The sequence below is a fragment of the Eschrichtius robustus genome, chromosome 4, assembly GCF_028021215.1.
Source record: "Eschrichtius robustus isolate mEscRob2 chromosome 4, mEscRob2.pri, whole genome shotgun sequence".
NCBI lineage: Eukaryota > Metazoa > Chordata > Mammalia > Artiodactyla > Eschrichtiidae > Eschrichtius > Eschrichtius robustus.
Genome location: NC_090827.1, coordinates 121,559,348 through 121,585,523, shown reverse-complemented (window position 1 = coordinate 121,585,523; position 26,176 = coordinate 121,559,348). Strand labels below are relative to the sequence as shown.

At 36.2% G+C, this 26,176-nt stretch overlaps 1 protein-coding gene across 2 annotated transcripts in view; it reads left to right on the top strand.

The window, feature by feature from the left end:
* The window catches only part of COL25A1 (collagen type XXV alpha 1 chain), a 455,439-nt gene that overhangs the window by 388,511 nt on the left and 40,752 nt on the right, over positions 1-26,176 (top strand). For both annotated transcript variants that reach the window (XM_068542313.1, XM_068542312.1), the window contains exons 16-18: positions 7,550-7,582; positions 8,013-8,048; positions 12,797-12,841. In XM_068542313.1, the coding sequence (XP_068398414.1) occupies positions 7,550-7,582; positions 8,013-8,048; positions 12,797-12,841 (114 nt within the window). The remainder of the gene's footprint in view (positions 1-7,549; positions 7,583-8,012; positions 8,049-12,796; positions 12,842-26,176) is intronic.

The following is a 26,176-nucleotide window of genomic DNA, read 5'->3' as shown; positions in this document are numbered from 1 at the left end:
CCAGCTCCTAGCTACAAATTTAAATATTTTAAAAGTAAAATGCTATGTCAAAAATCCTAGAAAATGCGTAATTGGGTTTCTAGTAATATGACTTTCAAGACAAAAAACCCACCACTATTTATGTGTAAATGGAACACTCCCTTTATACACAGAAATATAAAAATAGAGTTCCTAAAGTGATTCCATTTGTCCCGATTTTAGGATAGAAGATTGCAGAGGATTGGGAGGGGATGCAAGAGCTTGATAATAAGCTAAAGTCAGTTGATTAGAGCCTCTCATGCAGTCTTGAAAATTTGCCTCAACTTGAAATCTACTAGATCCAGATATTTTGTCAGCCTTTGTATTGTCTTTTTTTTTTTTTTTTTTTTCTTTTTGGCCTTTAAACCATTATTAGCACTTATATTGCGGTGGTCTTTTGTTCATCTTCCTACCTCCTGTCTTTTTTTTCTTCAGTCTATCGAAGTTTTTGCTTGGATTCTTACTTCACACACATCTCTGACATAGGAAGGAAATTTTTATTTCATTTGTGCTATATGTTAAGAATTAAGAAAAAGATCTTTTAAGAAGCTAAAAATGGAATAGTCAGATTTAATTTAAATCAGGCTAGTTGATGAAACAAAGAATGATTCGTTTAGGCTTCTAGTTGAGAATAAGAATACTCTACTCTGAAAATTATTACGGTACAGATGGACAATTGTTAGTCATAAAAACATACCCATAAAGTAAAGAGAAATTTGTCTTCCTCATTCTTATAAATATTAATATAAATATGGCATGGGTGGTAGGGAGAAATTCATGGTAGGAATAAATTAATGTCACCGAGTAGCAACTGTGTTTGTATTCAAGAGGTAGTCTAGAAATCAGAGTGGACTCTCAGTTTCTTGTAGACCAGGGTTTCTCAGCCTCCGCACGACTGACGTTTTGGGCTGGATCATCCTTCCTGAGGGAGCTGTCAGATGTCTAGCCTCGTTCCTGGCCTCTGCCCAACAGATGCCAGTAGCATCCCCGAGTTGTGACAGCCAACACTCTCTCCAGAGGCTGCCAATTGTCCGCTGGGGAACAAAATCATCCCTCATTGAGAACCACTGCTGTAAACCCATTTTATATGTATCTGTCAGATTTAAGTATCATGCTGCAATCCACCATGACATGAGTACGTTTAATACTAATGGGACCAGTGATATACCTCTATGACTTCTTGAGGTCAAAATTAAAAACCCTAGGTATATAAACATAGATATTTGATTTACCTTTGTTGTGTTTGCTTAAAAGCAGGGGTCAGCAAACTTCTCCTGTAAAGGGCCAGAAAATAAATATTTTAGGTTTTGTGGGCCGTATGGCGTCTGTCACAACTACTCAACTCTGTCATCGTAGCATGACGGCAGCCATAGACAAATAGGTATACAAATGAGAGTGGCTCTATGCCAATCAAACTTTATTTCTGGACACTGAAATTTTAATTTCATGTGGTTTTCAAATGTCGTGAAATATTATTCTTTTTATATTTTTTTTAACCGTTAAAAATGTGAAAACCACTCTTACCTCTTGCGCCACACAAAAACAGGTGGCTAGCTGGATTTGGCCCTCGGGCCATAGTTGCCAACCTCTGTTTAAAGAAAGGAAATCTTCTAAACAGAGAGCAGTTTCTTCAAGTGAAAACCATTTATGCCAAGTCTGAGCTATGCCTATGTGGATTTATGTGGAGAATTTTCATCTGTAGAATATGTATTTTTAGAGCTTAATTTTTTGAATGCAGGCCAAAAATTGTTTCTTTAATCACACATTTTTAAAATTTAATATTGCAATAGCAAAGCAACTTTTTTTTTTCTTTGTAAAGGCTAAATTCATCTCAAAGGAATACGGTTCTTATTTTTTATATTAATGCAAATCATTTACCATGCTGACTCACACATAGTAAACTCTCAATAAATGTTAGCTTTCTTACCACATGGAAATGGAAATCAACTAGATTGGTTATTTTTCTTTTTTATCGAAAAGTTTTATTAGTCAACTGAAATTAAGTATGAGAAATGCTTCAGTTAAAACAGAAATCATTTCTATAAATTTTCAATGAGTCTAAACAGGGGATTGTAAATAGGAATCTGTAACATATAATACGTAATCTGACCTGTAGCATTCATCCACAAGAATGCTGTAATTGGAATATAATTTTTGATGTGTTTTTTAAACATTTCCTGCTTCTGTCACATAATTTGTTTCCAGCATGTTAGAAACACTCTTCTCGTGGCCTTTGGGTTCAGGATGTGAAACTCATTCATCATTTACCAAGTTTGAGATGTAAAATCAAAAAATGCTTCTTTTCTGCCATTGATGTAGTAAATTACGTCATTGGCGATTCACTTTAATAGGATTTTTTTCCTTGTGATCCAACTCGGTGCTTTTGGATGGTAAAGCAATCTAAGCCTTTCCAGACTGGTCATCTGGAAATGCTGTGGGACTGTAAAAACCTCTGGGCTGGGTTTTCTTTGTGGCCAGAAGCTATGATGAACTCTAGAATTAAGAATGACCTGCCAAAGGCTGATTTTAATCATGTGTGGAGTTACTACGGGAAGGTTATGTTCTGCTCTTTGGAGTGTTAATCCCACCAACTAATGTAGAAATGCATTTCTTATCTATTATCCCAGCACTTGAAAGTAAGTGTTGGTGCAGACCACTGAATGGTTCCATCATGCCACTCTATTATTCACAACCTTATCTGTTCGTTTAGAAATTTCACATTCTTTCTTTTTTTTTGTCTGAGCATTTTTTAAAACTTTTTTATTTTATATTGGAGTATAACCGATGAACAGTGTTGTGATAGTTTCAGGTGCACAGCAAAGTGACTCGGCCATACATATACATGTATCCTTTCTCCCCCAGACTCCCCTCCCATCCAGGCTGCCACATAACATTGAACAGAGTTCCCTGTGCTCTACAGTAGGTCCTCGTTGGTTATACTTTTTAAATATAGCAGGAAGCTTCACTTTCTTGGTATTGCCTCTCTGTGTCTTCATTTTTCTTTTCTCCCCCAGTCTCCATTTCTATAAATAACCTGCCTTCTTACTTTACACCTGCAGAGCATCTTTGATTTGCATCCTCAGAGCCTTTTCAGAAGCGACACCCATATTTGGAGCCACCCACCAAATTGCCTTTTCTTAAGGTCACATGGGAAGGCTTTTCTTTTGGGCATGGGGCCTTCTCCAATTTAGCACGTATGATGCTTCCCTTAGCTTAGAATACTCTTCTCTGCCCACCTCCAGCTCCTCACGTTCTCATCCTATTCCTCAGTCTACTGAGACCTGAATTTATTAAGTCATTTCCCTGGGGCAGCCTTTCAGTCTCCCCTGGATTGTCTCTGTTACCCGCTATGTGCTCCCAGAACACTCTTTATGATCCCTTTCATAACCCTTATCACAGTTTATTGTAATTCCTTGTTTAATTGGGCACCCAGCTCACTGGAAAAGAAAAAACAAACAAATAAACAAAAAACTGTAAGTTACCAAACTGTTCTATTCCCAACACCAATCCAATTTCCTGGCACATAATAGGAAGATAATAAATATTTATTGAATGAACAACCTTTTAAAAATTTTTTTTTTTTACTTTCACCTGCTTCTTATTTTCGTTGAATGGTATAACTTTTTCCTGTACCATGCATGCATTTGTTTATCATGTCTTCTGTGGGTGACACAAAATTTCCCAACATGACAATTTCTTCCTATCCCAGACTTTTTGTACGTGGAAAGAAAGGAAAAGAAGGTATCTTTTATGCATTCAATCAATAATATTTTTGAATACATATATTTGTGTACATATATACTGTATACATATATAGAAATGATTACAGTAGTCCTTCGGTATCTCCAGGAGACTGGTTCCAGGATCCCTGCGAATACCAAAATCCTAGCATGTCCTTTACATACAATGGGGTAGTATTTGGATATAACCTGTGCGCATGCGCCCATATACAATTGACCCTTAAATAATGGGGGGCTTAGGAGTGCTGAGACTCTGCCAGTTGAAATCAGGGTATAATTTACAAAAGGCCCTCCTCTACATGGTTCCTTCACATCCCTGTTTTCTCCATATCGTGGTTCCCCATCCGCCGAATTCAACCAACTGCAGATCGTGTGGTACTGTAATATTTACTGTTGAAAAAAAATCCATATATAAGTGGACCTTTGCAGTTCAAGCCTGTGTTGTTTAAGGGTCAGCTGTACTATAAAGCTTCTCTAGATTACTTATGATACCGAATACTATGTAAGCAGTTGCCAGGCACACAGAAATTTAAGTTTTGCTCTTTGGAATATTCAGGAATTTTTTTCTCAAAAGATTTTTAGTCCAAGGTTGGGTGAGTCCGCAGATGCAGAACCCAGGGATATGGAAGGGTGACTATATCGTAAGCACAGGACAAGGGCAGGGTTTGAAACAGCATTGTTCGCTTTATTGCCCTAGCTCCTAGTATCCCTGCATCCAGAACATGGTTGGCACATAATCGATGCTCAATAAATATTTATTGAATGAATTAATGACTGATAGAAATATCACCACGTTCACTTTATTTATCCACACAGACTTCAGTAACACATACATATAATTACATACCAAGTGTTGTGCTTGAAAATAATCACAGCCAAAAACAAAAACTCTGTACTTGAATGGTCAATAGCAAAGTCAAATTCATTTACCTCAAGTATCTTCTCAAAGTATTTTTGGCTTTATGATTTACCCTGGGGAAACTTTTATTTTCAAACCAACTGATTTATGAAGCTAAGGGTATACTCAGAGAGACACAGTTGGGGTTTTTTTCCTACTTTAATCCTGTATTCGTCTTCACTTTTAGAGGAATAAGGCTTATAAACACTGACTTTTATTTTCACTACTTGCAGCATTATCCTTTAAAATGTTTAACTTAGGAATGTCTTCCAGCAATTGCCTTGCCACTTAAAAGTTATAAAAATTCCATGAGATTTCACAGTTCTAATTTTTTTTTTAAAATTTATTTATTTATTTTTGGCTGTGTTGGGCCTTCGTTTCTGCGCGAGGGCTCTCTCTAGTTGCGGCGAGCGGGGGGGCCACTCTTCAGCGCGGTGCGCGGGCCTCTCACTCTCGCCGCCTCTCTTGCTGCGGAGCACAGGCTCGAGACGCGCGGGCTCAGTAGTTGTGGCTCAGGGGCCCAGTCGCTCCGCGGCATGTGGGATCCTCCCAGACCAGGGCTCGAACCCGCGTCCCCTGCATTGGCAGGAGGATTCTCAACCACTGCGCCACCAGGGAAGCCCCACAGTTCTAATTTTTGAAAAGAAAGTTGATATATCACTCATAGTTGGCCATCAAATGAAACTGCTCCAGTTTCCACAAATAAATCAGGCTTTCGGGAAACTGTCCTTTCCTTCCCGTCCACTTTCTCTGAGAACTAAATCTAGTCCTTATTCTCATTAGTGGATTATCCAGTCACTTTCCATTAAAACACTGGAAAAAAAGGTTTTTAAACTACAGTTAATACAAGCAACTTCCTTTTGTTTACAAGTTTACTACAACCATTGTGCCCTGTTGCCAAAATGAGATAAACCAAAAATTCTTTTCTTATTCCAATACAAAGAACATGGCAATCGAATTTAGGAGATCCAAAATTCACTTAGGCTCAAGTTGCTTCGATTTCCTCATCTATTAAGTAAAAATAGTAATATCTGCCCTATCTCTTGGGAGTCTTGTGAGGTATAAATAAGATGAAAAAGGGGGCTTAGAAAAGTCAGAATTGCTTTTATGAATACAAAGGTCTCATTGTGCAAAATACTGATTCATTGGTGTTGATGGCTTTCAGACAGCCCTGATTTAGTGGAAACAGAAATAAGTATTATTTTATTAGCCACATTTATTTCACTGCCCATTCGTAACTCAATTGATTATTAGTGATGGGGAAAAGAAACCAGTATCATTTTACAATAAGACAGTATTTGGGATCCTCTTCTATATGTTTTGTCATGTTTTAATTTTTCCTTGAGTAGTAGCAATTACAGATGTCAAAGAAACTCGTATGCTTCCTCAAATAAGCTAATTTATTATTTCCTTCTCCTTCTTAAGCTTTTTTTTTTCTTCCTAAAGGTTTTCTTTATTTTTTATTTTTTGATTCTTGACTGCTGACCTGCTGAAAATAATCTTTCTGAGATTTGTTCATTTATTCACCATATATGTATCCAGCATATTTTATTCAGACACTGAATAAAAATAGACACTGAACCTGCCCACATGTGGCTGATCGTCTGATGGAGGGACAAGCAAAGAATAGGCAGAAAACATACACACATAATCCGTATGCAGTGAGCTTGCAGGACTTGAACAGATGCCGCAGAGTGAGATGTGGATGTGAGGGGCATGTGTCTAGGTTGGTCGGTGAGGGGTTGAGGCAAAGCCACTTAAGACCTGAACAAAGAGAACTGCCAGCCGTGGGAAGAAGAGAGAGAAACTGAGGGAGGGGGGCGAGTGCCTCATGTACAGGGGCCTGAGGTTTATCTCCGTCTCTAAATGAGATTGATGAACAGCTCTCTAAACCTAGAACGAGGAAGTAGACCCCCAGAGCTCTGTGAGCCCTCGCGCAGACAGGACAGCTGAGGAAACCCCAGTATGTGCCTTCCTCCTTGTGGCTGTTCCTGTTTTCTTAACAGTCTCAAAGGACTACATTTTCTCCCTTTTATTTTCCTGGCAGCATGTTTATGGGACAGAGGGCTAGAAGGAGCCGGAAAATCTAGGCCCTTGCCTGGCCTCATATCAGAAATAGGCAGCATTCTAAGCCACCCGCCGAACTCTCTCCTGTTAGCCCCTATCTGTGTATTTAGAGCACATTTGCCTTAGGAATGTAGGCACACTCCGTGAAATCCGGGTGAAATACAATGCCTTTCAGAAAACCAGATTCTATCTCAAGATTTTCTCGCAGATCTTCCATGTGTCCCTGTCACCCACAAGTCATCCATCATCCTGTAGCTTTCCGGTGACTGCGTTACAATGAAACAAGTGTAGAGCTAGAAAAAAACGTGCCGGTCATAAGGGTGACAATGCTTCATGAGGAAAACAAACTGACCTGCGGCATGGCTTTTTCCAACTCAACATCATTAACCCTTTGACTTCATCTGTTGAACCCTGACTTTCTGAAGACCGAAAGGGTCAGGGAACTCCTAGTAAATGATAGCCAGTGGCATTAATAAATTCCTGAAATAGAGAAAACTGAAATTCCAGATCCACTAATGTATTGCTTTAGAATACAATTTTAGCACTGTATCAAGGGAAGAGATCCAGATTTATATATTTATGTTTATTTCAAGGAATGTAGTCCTTATGTATTTTGCAAAGTAAACCCATGTTTTTAGAAAGTATATTGTTTATCTTGGAAATTACTGCCATCTTAGCCATATTGATACAAAATCTTAGGGAGCATAGTTTGGCCCATTAGTCACGGGGTTTCCTTGGGTGCGCCTGTAGATAACGGCTCTCTATGTGTTTGTGTGTTTCCTATTCTCATCACTTGTAGAATAATCTCTCATGGGTTTCATTTCAGGGTGACCCTGGATCGTCCGCTGCAGGAATTAAGGTAACTATAGCCTTGCAAGTGTTTGTACCCCAGGAGTTACAGCTTTGACTTTTATAAGTCTCTTGTTTCCCTTCCTTTTTACCAACGTTGATGGTTCTAACTCTGTTCCTATACTACTGCATTAATCAGCTTCTAGACACAACAGGGAGTATCTGCTAGAAATCTCTGATAAAGGCTTAAACAAGAGGTCTTGCCTTTTCTTCCCTTTCTGATTGGTTTTTATGGAAATGCGGATTTGTATGTAGGCTTTAGGTATATTTACAGCAAAAAAAACCCACAAATGTTCATATGTCTGGTAAGATGTAGAGCAACAGAATAAAGTGAATGAAATGCATGTGTCATTGGGGAGGCTGAAAGTGTCCAAAGGCCTACGACTTTTGGAAAATTCTTGTTAAGACTGCCCTTTTCATCTTTGGTTTTCTTTGGCCAGGGAGAGCCCGGAGAATCTGGTCGTCCAGGGCAAAAGGTAAATCCCTATTCCGGTGTGTTCTTTGTACTGTCTTATAGTCACCATTTGATTATGTCTGCTATCACTGTATGATATGAGAACAATTACTGAAAATGATGCCATTTTCATGCCTTATATGCAGAGTGGTTTTGACTGTTTTTCATTTTAAAAGGGTTGATGCTGACCACAGTAAAAGTACAAACATAACCTGGACGTGTAAAAGGATGCTTTATGAGCTAAAGGCAGCATATACTGAGCTGTTTGAGACTAACAAAGATCTGCTGGGTTGGAATGCCAACAACCTATCTTGCATGTTTAAAGATACTCTGCATGTCTCTATCTTTTATGAGAAGAAATGAATATTTACTAAACTGTCTCAATAGGGAATGATGGACAGTTCTTTTAAAATTATATTCCTTTCCTCTCATTTCAAACACTTCCCTGCTGATAATTTTTTTATGTGAATAATATCTACCTAAGCAGTGAATGTTATGTTGTACAAAGAGGTTTGTTCATGAACTAAATTTTAATTGGAGACAGTAGCCAAACCACTTTAACCAATCTAACCTTAATTTTTTTTTATCATTTGTGTTTCACTTCAGTGATAAATTAGAGGACATGCAATGAATATGTTTATTCTCATTTGCGTCTGAAGCAGGAAACGACTGTTAGTAGTTTATCATCTGAGCATCTGGATATCAATGCCCAGTGCAGATTTTAGATTTTTAGATAACAGATGTGGCTAACAAGTAAATGTGAATTCCACATTATGTTAAATCTCTGAGATCATGACTCTGCCTTTGTCTAGCAGTAACTAATGTTATAGAAAAAAAAATATGAATAGAAACATAGAATATACCTCATTAGTATAAAGAGAGAGAAGAAATCCCATTGTAGTAGTTTGGAACCTTAGAACATAACATAAAAGAATATTCCCACATTCTTGAAGTTATTGAGAGGATCACTGCTTTGTTTAAACACTTCAGATTAAAGTGCTTTTTGAGAAGGTCTTTCACATTCTGTTAACATTTCCCTAATTTAAAAATAGATTTTCTTGAAATTAAGAATCTAAGAGTAATGATTCATTAGACCCAGTTTCAGGTAAAGTTGAGACTTTTCCAAAGAGCCCAGCAGAACTCTGCAAATTTTGCTGTTCAGTGCCTAAGATTTCCTACTGATTCTTCATGTAAGAAATTTGAAATTAGTGATATCACAGAGATCCATGGCCTGCTTTGGTTTGAAAGAGCATCTAATTTTCTCAGATGATCTCATTTTAAGTCCCTCAGTCTTTAAAAATTACAAGCTAAATTTAAACTGCTCTCCAAAACTGTAATAAGCTAAAAGAATTGTCTGCAAAACTGTTATGTCTTTTTTAAAAGACAAAACAAGTCTGCTCTAATTTCATATAGGTTCCCCTGTTTTCAGAGTGGAAGATCAAAATTGATTTTCAATTGGTTAATAAAATATTGCTTTATCATGATTATTTAAAAATACATTTTAGATTCGTTTCTGGAAGTTTACAGGTTTACATATGGAAACATTGGCTTTTCTTTGTATTTCATTAAAAACCTGTTTTAAATTATATTGAGAGAAGTGGATTCTACCTGAACAAATATGTGCCTGAATGAATATGTGTATGAATATTACAACCCATCTGAATGAAAATGTGCCCTGAAAAGAACAGTATCTTTTTCATTAATATTTAGGCCAGATTCTACCCTTTGACGCAATCTCACTTTCCCACAATATTTATGACTTCCTTGTCTAATATATGGATTTGGCAATACTTACCCCAACACTGATTTAAAAGTAGAGTGTTTCCATTCTTGCTGGTTGCTTAGATTGGAAAATGACAAACAGAACTGAGTACAGAATCCATTCAAGGAATCTTCCACATTTTTCTCACCATTGCAGAACTTTGTTGTGGGTTCATGGGTACTTAAGCTCCTGCATTAGGGGCATTCCCAGAAAAGTAGAGGATATCCTGCCAGAATTAAAGTGCATTGATTAGCTCTCCACTGTCTGGTATTTTGCGGTATGAAAGTTTGTTATTTAGAGTAACATTCATAATAGGGAATGATTTAATTATAGTTTTTTTCTTTTATAGACTCAACAGGAGCGTGTGTGATTGATATGTGAGTTAGGGTATATATGTTGGTAAAGTGAGTGTGTGTTTCATCACATAATTTTTTCCTTCCTAACTTCACATTCAATGGCATTGGTGGTATAGTGGTGAGCATAGCTGCCTTCCTAACTTCTCCACATCTTTTTAAAATATATTTTTTAGTTTTAATGGGGTAAAAATACATGTTTGCCCATTGTAAGGGACTGGCACAGTTGAACTGTATCTAGAAATACAGGGCACTGTCGCAGGGACATGGGGTGAAAGCAGAGAACTGACTTTAACAGTAGACAAGGGTCTCCGATAATGGAGAATAAAGAGTGAAAGGGAAAGAAAAAAGAAAACCAGAAGCATAGCGTATCAGTGTAAAGTGTAATCTACTTGGGCAAGAAGTCTTTGAATGGAATAACAAACCGATTCTTAATTATGACCTAGATCCGAACTTGGGCTGTGCATGACCAAGAACTCAACTCAGAGAAGCTCTGAGTCAAGAAATAGGCAAGAATGGAGAAATTAACTGAAAACTGTCTCTTAATTAAAAGATAGACATTCATGGTATAAAGACAGAGAATTTATATAGGAAGAAATATCTTCCTAAAAATGTTGAGATGTTTCACAAAGGGTAACATTAAATGTTTTATAATCCTTCATTTTGTCAACTTTTAAGTAAACATAAATTTGGAAAAGTCAAAATCCAAGAGTATGAAATATGAATTCCTGAAAGATTTGTTCATTAAAAAGTACATTTATAACCTATATACCTACGTATATATGCATATGATGTAGGGAAGAGCTAAATGCTCAAACTCTCTGTAAGTATCCAATCTACATTATAAAATAATCCATAATGTTTTATACATCTTTCTCATTGTGAGAAACATGGATGTGTCTATGTATGCATGTGTATATAAATATCTTACTTTAAAGTAGTCATCAAATCCTTTTAATTTGACCCTTCCCCTTGAGGGAAGGGTCTAGTAAAAACTCCTTTGAGGAAACAGTGTTACAACCTATATGTTTCCATCCATGTCTTAAATAGGATGTCTTGAGTTTTGGGGGCTTTTCTGAAACAATACAAAACTATCAATATGTCACCAATATGTTTACTTTTATTGGTTGTATATTCTACTGCAACTTACTGTGTTTTCAAGGGCCTTATACTTTTTTCTTAGTAAAAGAGAATCTTCACTGAAATATGGATAAGCTCTTTTTACTAGAGCTTCCTAAAGTTATTGATTAAAGGGAAATGGGGGGGAAAAAAGAAAACAAATGTATAACGTTGTATCTTTGTAAAGTTTAATCTACTTGGACAAGTTTCTTTGAATGAAATATCAAATTCTTAATAATCATTCTTTCTTCTCTGGCTTAATCTCATCTTAGTCTTTTTGTTCACAATGCAAACTTTCACTCAGGTAGTTTCAGAAAGAATAGCTTTTCTTTTGCATTCCTGAAGCACCTTTGACCTAAACCATCAGGAAAGTCATTGTCCTTTCTATGTCTAACCGTACAGCTTAATATAAACAGTATCTGAAGTCATTTTGTGATAATACCAAAGCAAATTATAGCCCTCCATAATTTGAAAGTAATAATATTAAAGATGAAATGTCTGGTTGTTCTTAGTAGATTTTCCTTGGAATAAGGACTGTTCAAGCATTTAGATTAAAGAAGTGCCTTCTACCACTTTTATCTTTAGTTTGATGCTTCTGTCTCTTTTGGTATAGTTGTCATAACACTGGCTCGCCATCATGAAATGATGTGACACTTTTACCTTCAAATGTTATTTTCCACAATATTTAGTCACCTCAGTCCAACACAGGATGGACTTTCATTTTCTCTAGCAATTCCTTTATGCTTCTTTAGTGGAATTCCGGAGATTTTCTAAGCAATATAACTTCTTGTCACTATACTTTGTGCTTAAAGTAATGTAAACAATTATGTGAAATGAGAAGATTTAGCTTGACTCCAGTGTGCTCACCCAAAATGTACCACTTAATCTCAAACCTGTATTCAGAAACAGCTGCATGGTACCATTAGCCCTCAATTGCTAAGCAGGGTTACCCAGACTCAACAATTGTCTGATATACGGGCTGGAGTTAAGTATAATCTTAACTATGCATTTATCTTCTCATCATTCAGGAATGGAAAAGAAACCTTGTTATACTTTTAAGTGAATGAGACTTTTAATGTATATTGTTTTGATATGACCATCTGTTCATACAGCCAACTCTTGATTATCTGAGGTAAGAGAGCCCTAGAATAGGATGCATTATTCAAATGCACGTAATCCTCATTTCAGCAAATAGATTCAGCCTCCTCAACAAATCATTGACCAGGGAGTAATAAAACACAGGAATTCCTTCTCCTTTTATTTCTCTTTCTCACCTTCTGGTAGTGATGACAATGAGCAGTGAACTGACAGCAACAGGGAAAATCCTGGAAAATCTGCAAAATGGTCAACCAATCCCTGAATCAAGAGTTGACTGAACTGTATAATCTCACCAAATATCTTGAAACTAGACAGTATATATATTAGACATATATATACATACAGCAAGAATTCAGCTGGGAGCATTTGCCATGTTTTTCTCAGATACTGTGCCTGAGTGAATACTGTTCTATAATGCTGTGTGATTTTCCTATGTAGGGTGAACCAGGGCTTCCTGGGCTTCCTGGACTTCCGGGGATAAAGGTAAATACTGCACTGACAGTCTTGGCTTCACAGAAATGTAATTGTGAGAGTCACAAAAATGAAAAAATGAAAGCTAAAAATATAGTGCTGTTCCTTAAATACTCACCAGCCATTTCAACCAATTAAATTTTTTAATTAAAAATGAAGCACAGGTAACAGAAATAGACTTACAGGCATAGAAAACAAACTTAAGGTTACCAAAGGGGAAAGCGGGGGAAAGGATAGATTAGGAGTTTGGGACTAACAGATACACACTACTACATATAAAATAGATAATCAACAAGGTCCTACTGTATAGCACAGGGGACTATACTCAATATCCTGTAATAAGCTATAATGGAAAAAAATCTGGAAAAGAATATATATATACATGTATATGTATAATGTATACATAAATATATATATATATGAAACTGAATCACTTTGCTGTACACCTGAAACTAACACAACATTGTAAATCAACCATACTTCATAAAAAAAAAAAATGAAGCACGGGTATTTCTAAAGTTTGCCATGGCTATCTGGACTGTATATTCCACTATATAACCTACTATGCCCCTTAAATAAATGTAAAAGTCATTTCATTTGAAGTCATAGGAATTCTTTAAAGTCTACAATGTCTCCCTTCACATTTAAATTTTACTCTTAAGAGCCTATCAGATTTTGACCAGAATTAAAGTCTTAACATCCCCTTAAATCTAATATCCAGGCAGCTGTTGTTGTGATTCACCCATTATAATAATCTTTCCAAAGTTTTATTTATTTATTTATTTATTTATTTATTTATTTATTTATGACTGTGTTGCGTCTTTGTTGCTGTGTGCGGGCTTTCTCTAGTTGCGGAGAGCAGAGGCTACTCTTCATTGCCGTGCGCAGGCTTCTCACTGCAGTGGCTTCTCTTGTTGTGGAGCACAGGCTCTAGGCACGCAGGCTTCAGTAGTTGTGGCACATGGGCTCAGTAGTTGTGGCTTGCGGGCTCTAGAGCTCAGGCTCAGCAGTTGTGGTGCACGGGCGCAGTTGCTCTGCGGCATGTGGGATCTTCCCAGACCAGGGCTCGAACCCGTGTCCCCTGCATTGGCAGGTGGATTTCCAACCACTGCACCACCAGGGAAGTCCTTCCAAAGTGTTTTGTGCTTCTCCTTCCTGTTAATAATTCTCACTGCAAAGTACAAATCATATTACTAAGCTTTATTGACCTACATACTATTCCCATAAAATTTGTATGTCTGTTGAAATAACTGCTTAAAGCTTAGCTTGAAAACATTGTTTTACGTTTTTAAATTGTCTAAAAATATTAAGAAACATTTTTTTTTAGTTGTTTAAAATTGTTTACATGGCAACTGAAAAGGCTTAAAAGTTCTAGTGTCTTACCTGTAGTGCTCCCTTAAAATCAGCTTCTTATTTTTAAGTTTTTTCTTTTAATTCTAGAACTGTTTGATAAAATAGCATAATGCAAGTAGATTTTTCTTTACATTGTTCTCATCTTATAGAATTTTGAATTAATCTCTAGAGTACATTAGATGATTCTAAAATTAATATTCCTAGTTTCAGTAAGAGGGTTGTATATGCTGCTTTATGAAGATTGTGTTTGAAATGTGTTACATGAATAATATGATTTTAGAATAAATATATTAAATTACTGAGTTCCCAGACATCATATGGTATCATATATAATATTTTATGAGTATATTTGTTATAATTAACAGCCATGAAAGCTATGAATTCCATGTTGGCACTCAGAAATTTTGGTTCTGCTTTTTGTTTGATGTTTCCAGATTAGTCTCACAGATGTCCAGATATGTCCTTTTAATATATTTTTAGTCTTTGGCTTCTTCACTGAAAAGTACACTCCATGAGAACAGTTTACTAAAGAGTCAAAGTCATTTCCTTATCATTTGATATTTAGCAAAAATAACTTAATAAATTATATGTGATTTCATACTGCAGAGTTAATTTACGGCAGTTCCTTAGTAATCCCACACATTTAAAAAAAGCTTTTTACTGATATTTGGAAAATCACAGATTTTTAAAACAAATGTAAGAACATTAAATTCAGCACTAATTTAAAGAACCCGGTAACATTATAAGTAAGGGGGGAGGCATTTAAAAGGAGGGGCATTTTGGAAGGACTGGGGCAGGGTTTCCTGCGGCGCTTGCTTGTAGGTTAGCTGGGCTGTGCTGCCAGCACCAGGTCCTGAGGCAGGAATCTCAGTGCTGTGTGGAAATCCAGTTGTCCCTTCTCTTGAGGGTGAGCTTTCTTGTTGAGAGAGAGTATATAAGGGGGTAGGTATTGGGGTTTTTCCCTCCAAAACAAACAAACAAAACAATTACAGTTACTACTATTTGTTCTCATTACCTTTGATTTATGTCCTCCACTGTGAAAAATATCCCAGCTCATTTCCCTAGTCATCAGTGGACCAGTTTGAAGGTTTTGAACTTTTTCAAATTGGGAAAGATGTTGGTGATTTGCCACCTCCAGTAAATGTTTTTATTTCTAGGGTCATGGGATGTTGCCAGACAAATTTTGTCAAGATCTTATAGCTGATATTTTCCTTTGTTTTTCTAACCTGACTAGTGACTATGGTGAGAAGAAGCTATCAACTGACAAAAATCTTTCTATCATTAACTAGAGATACTTTTCTATGTAATTATCAAGTGCTGTTGGGTAACTATCCAGTATTCAGTTTAAATCACAGATCCTATTTTTGGATTAATAAGCTCTGTCTTCTCTCTCTAGTCCAGAATGTAAGGGATATGCTTGCCCTATAATGTAGTAGGTGCTCAGTGTAATTGAGTAATTTTGTAAAGGAGGCAATTTAAAAGCACATCATAGTCATTAGTAGTTATTGGATATTTTTAAATATACAGTTAAAAGTTTATAAATTTATGATATAGCTTCATTAACTTGGGATATTCTTTATTCCTTTAATAAACCTTGCTTCTGTTAGGTAGTTAACCACAGGACAGTTAACTTTGATTTCATAGTTTGAATGAGGAATAATATTTAAAAGATGAAACCACCATCTATGGATTTAGAATGTGTGGTAGCAAGAGCATTAGTCATAACTTTCCTAGACCTGTGTGTTTGTTATGCTTTGGAAATACTTCCTTGCTATTCATCTCCTTATCTGCTGGTACTACAGAGAGCGTGCAAATGCCATCCGTTATTTCCAAGATGTTGAGGAAACCAGCCGTGACATACCAGGGAAGCTTTGATTTGCCACCTGTTACTCTCGGGGAACGGTTGGAAACTTGATGAGCATCCACATGCCTTCCACACTGCTCTCAGGAAATGAGCAAAGTGCCTAAATACAGACAGCGGACTCATCTATCTATCACCTCAGGGTCCCGCTCAGAGAAAAGTGCTAATACCTTCGGCATACATAAAAGTCACTAAGAACAGGCATCACTTAATTTCCAACTACTCTTAAGCTTCCTGAACAAGCATTGGAAAGTGCTCTTACCACGTGGAAGACGTTTGGAATTCCTATTTCATGCATTCATGGTTCATATAGTGTTAAGATGTTCAGCTGGGAAGATTAAATTATTGTACGTTGTACATTGCACAATGTGCCATGCAAACATTGGTCTTCTGGAATAAGAATTGAGCTCAGAAAATTATTTTGATAAACAAGCCTTTAAATAGGCTTCTGGAATAAGAATTGAGCTCAGAAAATTATTTTGATAAACAAGCCTTTAAATATATTTTTCATGGGTAAAACTTTATTGTGACTAGCTTTTCCAATATCACATAAAAGGGTAAGATTCAAAGTTCCTAGTTTTAAACATTTTTTTCTTTCCATACATTTTGAAAAATTGCTTACCCCTTTCATGGTTACATTACCCTAGTAATTAAGTCATGAAGAGCAGTGATCAAGAACCTTGTCTTTAGAACCAGACCACCAGTGTGTAGATCCGGGTTCTACCCCTTACCAGTTTATGAAGCTATATCATGATGCTGGGAAGTTACATAATCTCTCTGTGCTGGGTTTCCTTATAAAATGGGAATTATTATTATACATAACTCAGAGGGTTGTTGTGAGGATTAAATGAATTAATATACGTGCAGCTCCTAAAATATTGCCAAACATATAGTAAATGCTATATAAATTTTAGCTATTGTTATTTCTTTCTCTTGGAGCAGCTCAGAATATTGGAAACATTGTTTGTGCACCTGTTCTATAGAGTCTTTCCTCCTATGAGTCATTTCAACCTAGAGATCATAAAGCCATTTACACCCTGCAGGTTCATAGATTTAAATTCTGAAAACTCCTTTGCAGTGATGGTTGAATGTTACCTTTAAGAGCAGTAAGATAACCTATTTTCTCTTGAAACATGACATCACACTATTCCCCTTTTCCTATAACCCAATGTATTCCAGGGATAAAGGATGAGGAAACACAGTGTTCTGGGCATAAGACATGATACTGTCTTAGTTCTCCTTCCCGACACTGTTCACAGGAAAAGCAAAAGGAAAACTTGACATGTAATAATGGAAATCTCTAGGCCCCATTCATAGTGTTGCCCAGCCCAAGACATTTTTTACAAATATGAATTTTCAATGCTTGTTTTTCTCCTTTCAGCATTGACTACCAGTGTATCTCATCATATTTAGAAAGTAAATTGGGAAAAATGTACCTGATACATTAAAATGAATACAATAGGGAGACATAATACGGTAAAAATGACATCAAATCAGAAAAACAAATCATTTAGGTGGCAAAGAAATTTGTACGGTATTTTCCCTAAAAGCTTGATATTTTTGTTCTGGCTTCCACATTAGTGAAAATTTGACATTCGGATCAAGAACTTGAAGATCAGGAGACAGTAACTAACTCTTTACACTTCGTTATATAAAATCATCCTTGACACTAGATCATATAAGCACTAACTTTTACAGGTGGCAGAAACATTATTTTGTCATTCTGAGGATTAAGTATAGTGCTCAGTAATCTATAGAAACTTATCTTCTAAATACACTGGAGATGAGGTTCCTTCCTTAGAAACATCAAATCACATTTTTAAAATAACAGAAGAAAGTTTTTGGAAGTAACATAGGACGTGAAATGAATTTGTAAAAGAAAAAAGAAAAAGAATACTGGTTAAAAGGATAGCATTGTGTTATTGTTACTTATAATTATTTCCTGCTTGCACAAAGTGCGTCTGAGCAGTTGAATAGTTTAAGAGTCCAATTAGGAAACTCATACAACCAGAAATCAGAGATTTTTTAGCAGCCATAACGAAACCTCGACTAAATACACCAATTGTGCTTTCGTGATGTAATCCTGTTAAAAAAAAAAAATCAGAAACTTATGTTTTCTGGATTTTAAATAAACTTGCTATTGTAGTTCATTTTCATCGTAGCCACCAAGATGTTTTAATTTATGCTCAAATGTGATCCTTCAGGGAAATAAGTGTTTGGGGGGCAGACTCTACTTTCTCATTCTTTTTTTCCCCCTCAATAATTTTACAAATCAATCATTACCAAAACTGGCTGCCTGAAGGTTCTTATTACAACAAATGTTCTTGCTGTAATCCTCAAAAGTAGGTATCATGCTGACTTGAATTCTAATTAGCCCTTAAGCAAGAAGAATATTGTATGGTTAATGCATTCAGTGTCAAGACACATTAATCAAAATTATTGGTGAAGCTTTTAGCACCCAGGCAAGTCAGCACATATTTTTCAAGCCCTGTTGTACTATTTTTTGGGCAATGAAAATTGGATCTGCTCGGGGTAATAAATATCATGGAAAGCATGACTTGGTTTAAACTAGTATATTAGAGGTTTTTTAGACAGGTTAAAAAAATAATATCTTTTACTCCTTTAATTGATAATGACTTATAAAAATAAAACAAATGGTATTAAATGAAAAACCAGAGATTTTTCTGTGGACAAGAGATAATCAGTTAGGACTTTCTGTTCACTATTCCATTTAACAGATGGTAGGTTCTGGAAGTTTATAGGGAAACACCTGGTGAGCCATTTCTGTATGAATGAAGCTGTCTCTTCATTCTTACCTTGACTAGTAATTCCATCTACATATTTGATGACTCTTCTCACCTATATGAAAGACATCCTTTACGTAGATTTGACAACAGAGTATTAAGTGAACTGTCCCAATAGCCATTTAAAAGATAAAGTAGGATCATCTAAAATACTTTCTTGCCATGTATTAAATGTGAGTTTGAAGAAAAATCAGTCCAGATTTTATTATGGAATTCCAAGACTTAATGACTTAACGGCCATTGTTAGATTTCAGAAAGATCATTTTTTTAAAGAACTTCCTAGTTTTACCTTGTGTTTTTATGATATAGAAGGCCAGGTTTTGTTGCCTTCTTGGTTGGTGAAGATGGTAATTGTTTGAGTTATTTGGAGGATTTTTGTTTTGTTTTTCGGGGTTTTTGGCCAGAATACACAGAATTTAAACTATCTCAACAGGCTGTTTAAATTTTTTAAAAGTAATAGCAAATGAGTTGAGCAAAAGTGGCTTCAGTCAAAAATCTTACCTTTGCAGCATCTTCCTTTTATCCTTCAGAGTGAATAGATCCCACCTTCCCATAGCTAAATCTTCTTGTAGTTTACTTCATTTCTCTGTGTACATGTTGCCAATTTATGAAAGAAAACAGAGAAAGAGAGAGGGATAAACTCTAATACTGACACTCTAATCAACAAGGGAACTTTTTGTTTGGTACAAAAAACAGGATAATTCTTCAAATATAGCCCATATTAGTTACTATGACTTATTTTCATTGAGCTTTATACTACAAGATCAAAGTTGTGGCTGCTGAAAGGGTTAACTATAGTTGGAAAGATCAGTGTGAGACCATTAGGCCTTCCTAAATTGGTCATGTATAAGTACACGTTTGATTTCAGCTATAGCTATTCTTTGTAGATTTGTTTCTGCATCTTTATGTGCCCTGGATGTTTAAAGCTTTCATCCAAATTAGCCACATGTGTCAGATTTTCAGATAGGTCTGTTTGCTGCTACTCCCGGCAGTTTATTACTAGACCTACCTAACTGTGCTTTATCCTGAATTAATAGCATTTATTCTTCCCAACGTGAATCCCAGTTTAGTTGCCAGAACCACAGATACTTCATTATTCATCTCTTCTACCAGCTCAACACAGGAAGATACGTTACTGTCTTGGTACTGAGACCTAGTTTTTTAACTCATTGGTGGTGAGCTCATTAATTAATGTTGAGAAGAAACAAAGGACAAAACTCATGAAACAACTCAGGAAGAAATCAGATGTAATATTTAAGATAAGACCAGAAAGTTAAACCAAATTTTTATTTTCATTTTGAAATTTGAAGCTGCATCCATGCCATATTGCAGTAGCATGAACAGAGCTGAGATTTCTGTTTCTCTGACAACCGTCTGATCACTGGTAGGCGTGTGTTTTGGGTAGCAGAATTTGGTGCCAGCCATTACTTGTGTTTTAGTGATTAAAACGTTGGATTGTTTTAAGGGTTCTGATAAAGAGTGTTGTATATTTTTTATTTCCAGGCTTTGGTTAAATCACAGCTCTGTGTTTATTTTAAGAGTTAGATATAGCATTGTTTATATTTTCCCGTTTGTCATAAGGGTAGATCTAGTTGGACATTGCCAGGACCAGTGAAGACAAAACAACAACAAAAATAGCAGATTATGCTGGGTTTAATTGTTCTGGTCATGGCAGAGGAACAAGACATTTGAAGATGCTTGTCCCCCTCCATTCTTCCTCTTCTCTTGGCTTGTTCCATCTTTCTCCCTGCTAGTTGGTTGCTTTCACTCTTTTGCTTTCCTTCCACACAGGATCAACAGCTCCAGTATGAATGGAATCCCAGTTAACTTTGTAATCTTATTCTCAATGATAAGAAAAGTAAAAACCTAAAATACTATCTCACTTGAGATAGTGAGTGAATAGGTAGAGAGGTGAAGGAAAATTTAGAATACATATATATATGAAATGAGATATATATATATATATATATATATATATATATATATATATATGAGAAAAACAGATTAAAGTGGCTGTGAAGTAATTAGTGCTCTTAACTTATTCTTATGCTATTGATTGGTGCCCTGGTATTCACGGCAAACCAATGTTTAATGCCTCTGCCTTTCCTTCATTTTTCTTAGCCATTTTTTGATTGTCATTTTTTAAAAAAGCACTAACACATCATACTGAAAAGATTAATATTGTTTCAGAAAAGGTCATATTTTAGTGTTTTCACTTTATTGGTAGAGCTATTTTACTTGCTGTTTACCTGTATAAATCCATGTTTCCCTAATTATGACAGCCAGCATCTGCCCTTTTCAAAGGATCCCTGCCTTATGTTCCCATGTTATTCCAACAATGGCTCACTCAAATTATAATTGGGTTTTCTAATTCGGGTAATTGCCTTGTAAATAAGAAAAAGGAAAAAAACTCTACATTTAATTGTTCCTTAATTAAAAGTATTATAAGAGCTTAGTTCCATTATAGTTCCAATTTCCTCTATTGCATCTCTCCCCCACCTTGTCTATTCAGAAAATACGTGTGAATAACTTCCAATTAGGAGATTTAGCAATCTCCTATTTCCCATTGATTATATGAGACTAGATATGTAAAAACGGCTCTGAGAAGCATCATACAGTCCAATAAAAATAGTTACTTCTCCTGTGTATTGTCCTGAAAAATTAGGTAACCTCATTTTTGTGTGGTTTGATTTACTTCATAAAATGATTTGGCAAAAGTGTTTTGTGTTTGAATCATATTTCAGCTGCTTTCCCCTACCTTCCTTTGACTCAGTCTCTTTCCTCTATCCTGGTTAACTAGAACTGTGACTAAAGTGGATTAACCACTTGCTTATTCTTTTGATCACATTAAAATGTTTGTAGAACCGTAGGTTGTCATAACCTTTCTCCTAGACATTTTAGGAAATTCTAGGACCTTTAAACTCTACGTCAATCCTTGCCAAAGAAGCAAGATTTTTTTTTTTAAGGATTTCATTTATTTAGGGAAATTTAATAGGTATGACCATTTTCTCCTTTCCCTTTCTTACAGGAAGAAACTCACTCATAGTAAACCTGTCATTTCTCTACCTTACACACTTTTCGTTTTGCAATCCTAAATGCTCTGGCAGATGGATATTGTCTCATAAAATGATGATATATTCACATGAGAAAATTTAGGGTTACTTCTTGAAAGGAGTTGAAGAGGTATTGAGTATAACCCCATACAGGTTGCAAAGAATCAATAAGTCACCATGTATATCATGGTGTATATGTATATACACCATGTATATGTGTATACATATATATGTGTATACATGGTATATACACCATGAAATTGTGTTACTCTTTTTTTCATATACATGTATATCTCTGTAATTAGCTGCAGAGGTGTTATAATACCACTACCACTAATAATAATAATGATAGCTAGCATTTTTGAGCCTGTAAGATAAGAACAACAATAACATTTATTGTTTACTTACCTTGTTCTAGAGGTGGTGCTAAGCGCTTTGCTTGAATTATCCAATAAGTCTTGACTAAGTCACCCCTTAATGACACCAGAATCTTTCATTATTTGGCACCTCAGGATCACAGCTTGCAAAGCCAGGCTTTAACTCAATTCTGTACCTTTGTACCAACAGTTCTCAAAGATTTAACCTCAAAACCCTTTTACACACTTAAAAATCAGGATTGAAGGAGTTTTTATTTATGTAGGTTATACCTATTGATATGTCTGTATTAGATATTAAAACAGAAATTTAAACACTCCATTATATGTTAATTAAATAACATTTTTATGAAACACAACTGAATTTTACAAAACAAACAAAAAATTAGCAGAAAGAATGACATTGTTGCCTTTTTTTTTTTTTTTTTTTTCAAACCTCTTCGATGTCTGGCTTAATAGAAGGCAGCTGGATTCTCATATCTGCTTCTGCATTCAATCTGTTGCAATTTGCTGTCTTGGTTGAAGCATATGAAGAAAACCCAGCCTCATACGGATATGTAATTGGACAAGGGAAGATTATTTTAATAGCCTTTCCATGAAATTGTGTTACTCTTTTTTTGATACTACCCCAAACTCTGCAAGTAGTAGTTTCAACTTAAAGGTTAGGTGCAATATGAAATCTGAAACCATATCAATGAATCGATCTTTCCTACTCTGCACGCTAATAAGGGTAAGTGAAGAGGCACTCTGAGAACCTCTGGTATAAGTCTAGGAAGGTAAAAAACAGTCCAACCAGCTCAAGACCATGAGCAGACATATTTATGCCTTATTTCAATAATTGTCTTTCAAGCCTGAGACGGAAAAGAGACCAATGATTATTTCCTCCCAATCCTGCCAAGATATAGACAGGATGGAGACAATGTCTCTAAAGTAATTGAGAGCTCTGGCATTAAATAAACATGAAGCTGTGATCCTAAAGTTAAGTATGCTGTTGTTCCCCTTGAATAAATTGAAATAAGAAACGAATGTATCGAGATGGTAGATGCTTTCTTATAGTGGCATGATAAAGTACCACTAATCATACTCAAAGCCTTTAAAATAAGCCAGTATTAATAATGCTAAAATTGTTGAGTGTCCAATGCATTGCTAATTTTATATCTTGAAATAAAAATTTTCACCCTGAACATTCTGTGTAAAGGAAATTGCTATCCATTTAACTCAGGAGAACTTAAATATATTATGTTTTTAAAAAGGAAGAAAAAACACTTTGGTCACTGAGATCACAAAGTCTTATTTATTTATTTGTGACTTTTGAAACTGCATGCGTCAACTTTTTATAAACTAAACACTAACCTGAATAAGAAATACATTTTTGCAACATTTACTCTTTTTTTCTTCTCTTCTATTACTATGCTTTCACGGTACTTCTATTTGCTTTGCTAACAGTGAAATCATTTTATTTCTACTTGAAGATTTGCAAGAGTCTTGTCTACCTGTAAACTTTCCACCTATTAACTTGCATTATATTTTCATGACAGTAAGTTGTTACTAATGATACGCATGAACTTTAATACAGCTTTTTTCTTGAGGGTGGAGAGGGAATATTTATCTATTTGTGTAAATCATTTTATTGGGAGGAATGTCTTACTTGTAAGTAAGTATATTTCTTATGTATTTTGTTTAAAATAACAAGTTAAACTTTTTTTACAAGAAATAGAATGGTCATCATGGATTTTTCTGAATATAGTTGATTTTCATTTTAGACGATTAAGAGATTGATCCAAAATTATTTGTTCAGATTTTCCTCTCCGTTATATGTAAAGGTATGGAGACAGGTAGAACAGAGTTATAGAAATTTCACAAACAATAAACCTAAAGCATTCATTCCCCTATGTTTTTTTTTTTTTCTTAAAGCAGTACCATGAGCATAAGAGCTAGAGATAATCCATTTCAGTTATTTATCGCTGTTCAGCACATTTTGCAGTGCTGATATCCTTTTGTTCCCTGCCCAACACCAAGGTTTTATACAGCATATTTAAAAAAATCACTATTGCAGAAATATTTGATGACACTCTAACACTTCTTATCAAACATCCTCTGTATCTTCCTGCTCAGCTCCAAAAAACAAATGTTGAAATATAGCTACCTTAGAAAAAAATCAAATATATCAAACAACATTAGCTACTGCTCCAGAAATAATCCAATGGGGGGAAACAAATAAACAAACAAATCCCAGAAAACATGGGAACAGAGCCATTATGTTTTTGTTTTGTTTTTCTTTGCTTTAAAACATTGTTATAGATTTCAGGAAGTTAGACTTTTACATTTGAGCTCGCGTTGTTAAGAAGAAAATAAAACTTTAGAGTTTATATGTGAACACTGGTCTCAGGTGTTTTCTGATACCAAATACCTGGTGTCTTTTCCAACACCAGTTCTCCAACTCTGATTCTCTGACACCAACTGCATGTCCTACAATTCAATCCTATTGTGACACTAACTACTCAGGATTAGCATCAGATTCCGTAGGTTTAAGAGTTCAGTCCCACAAGACTGCCCTCACTTCAGACCCCAATTACAAGTACCACCCACCTCACCCCCTCCCCCTTACCTGAACTTACATCTGGCTTGGCTACAAATTCCAGGGTACTCACAGCCACCCTCTCCCACTCCCACTCAAGTTTGATAATTTGCTACAGTGACTCACAGAACTCAGGAAAATACCATACTTACCATTACAGTTTGTTATGAAAGATTAAAATGAGCAGCCAAATGGAGAGGTGCAAAGGGTGAAGTCAAAAGTGTCCTGAAGGCAGGAGCCTCTGTCCCTGTGGAGTTGGGGGGCACCACCCTGCCAGCACATGGATGTGTTCATCAGCTCAGAAGCTCTCTAGTCCCCATTGCTTTGGAAGTTTTATGAAAGTTCCATTATGTAGGCGTGATTGATTAAAGCATTGGTCATTGGTGATTAAACTCAATCTCCATCTCCCTCTCTGGAGATGGTGAGAGGAGGGGAAAGGTTGAAAGTTCCAACCTTCTTATCACAGCCCCGACCCTGAAGCTATCTAGGGGCCCACCATTGTCACCCCATTAGCATAAACTCAGATATGTTTGAAAGGGGCTCGTTAAGAGTAACAAAACATGCTCCTGTTACTCTTATTACTCAGGAAATTCCAAAGGTTTTAGGAACCAGGAACAAGACCAAATATATTTTTTTTATTATACCACAACTGGGTTTCCTCCAGGTGGTAGAGAAGAGATTTTGAGGCTGGGCAAGAAGAGATTTTTTGCTTTCCATCTGAACATTACTGAATCTCTTCCCTAGCCACACCCACTGTATCAGTTATCAATTGCTGCCTACCATACAAGCCCCCCAAATGGGAGTGGCTTAAAACAATAGTCCTCTCACAGTTTTGGAGGAACGAGAATTTGAGCATGGCTAAGCTGGGTACCTCGGTCTCAAGGTCTCCCATGAGGATGCAGTCAAGCTCTCAGCCAGGGCTGTGATCTCATCTGAAGACTCTACTGGGGTGGAGCATCTGCTCCCAAGTTCACACAGGTGGCTGTTGGCAGACGTTGGTCCTCACCATGGGGACCTCTCCGTAGGGCTGCTCATGGCAGGTGGTTTTCCAGAAAGCAAGTTGATTCAAGTGAGAGAGAACAAGGAAGAGTCCCCAGGATGGAAGCCACCGTCTTTTTATAACTTAGTCTCAGAAGTGATATCCCATTACTTCTGCCATATTCTGTTCATTAGATATGAGTCAGTAAATCCAGTGCACACTCAAGCAGAGGGGTTACGCAAAGGCATTGAGTACCAGGAGGTGGGATCATTGAGGCCCATCTTAGAGGCTACCTACCACATCCACCCTAACATAATGGATCTTGATTTGGTAAATGATAAGAAG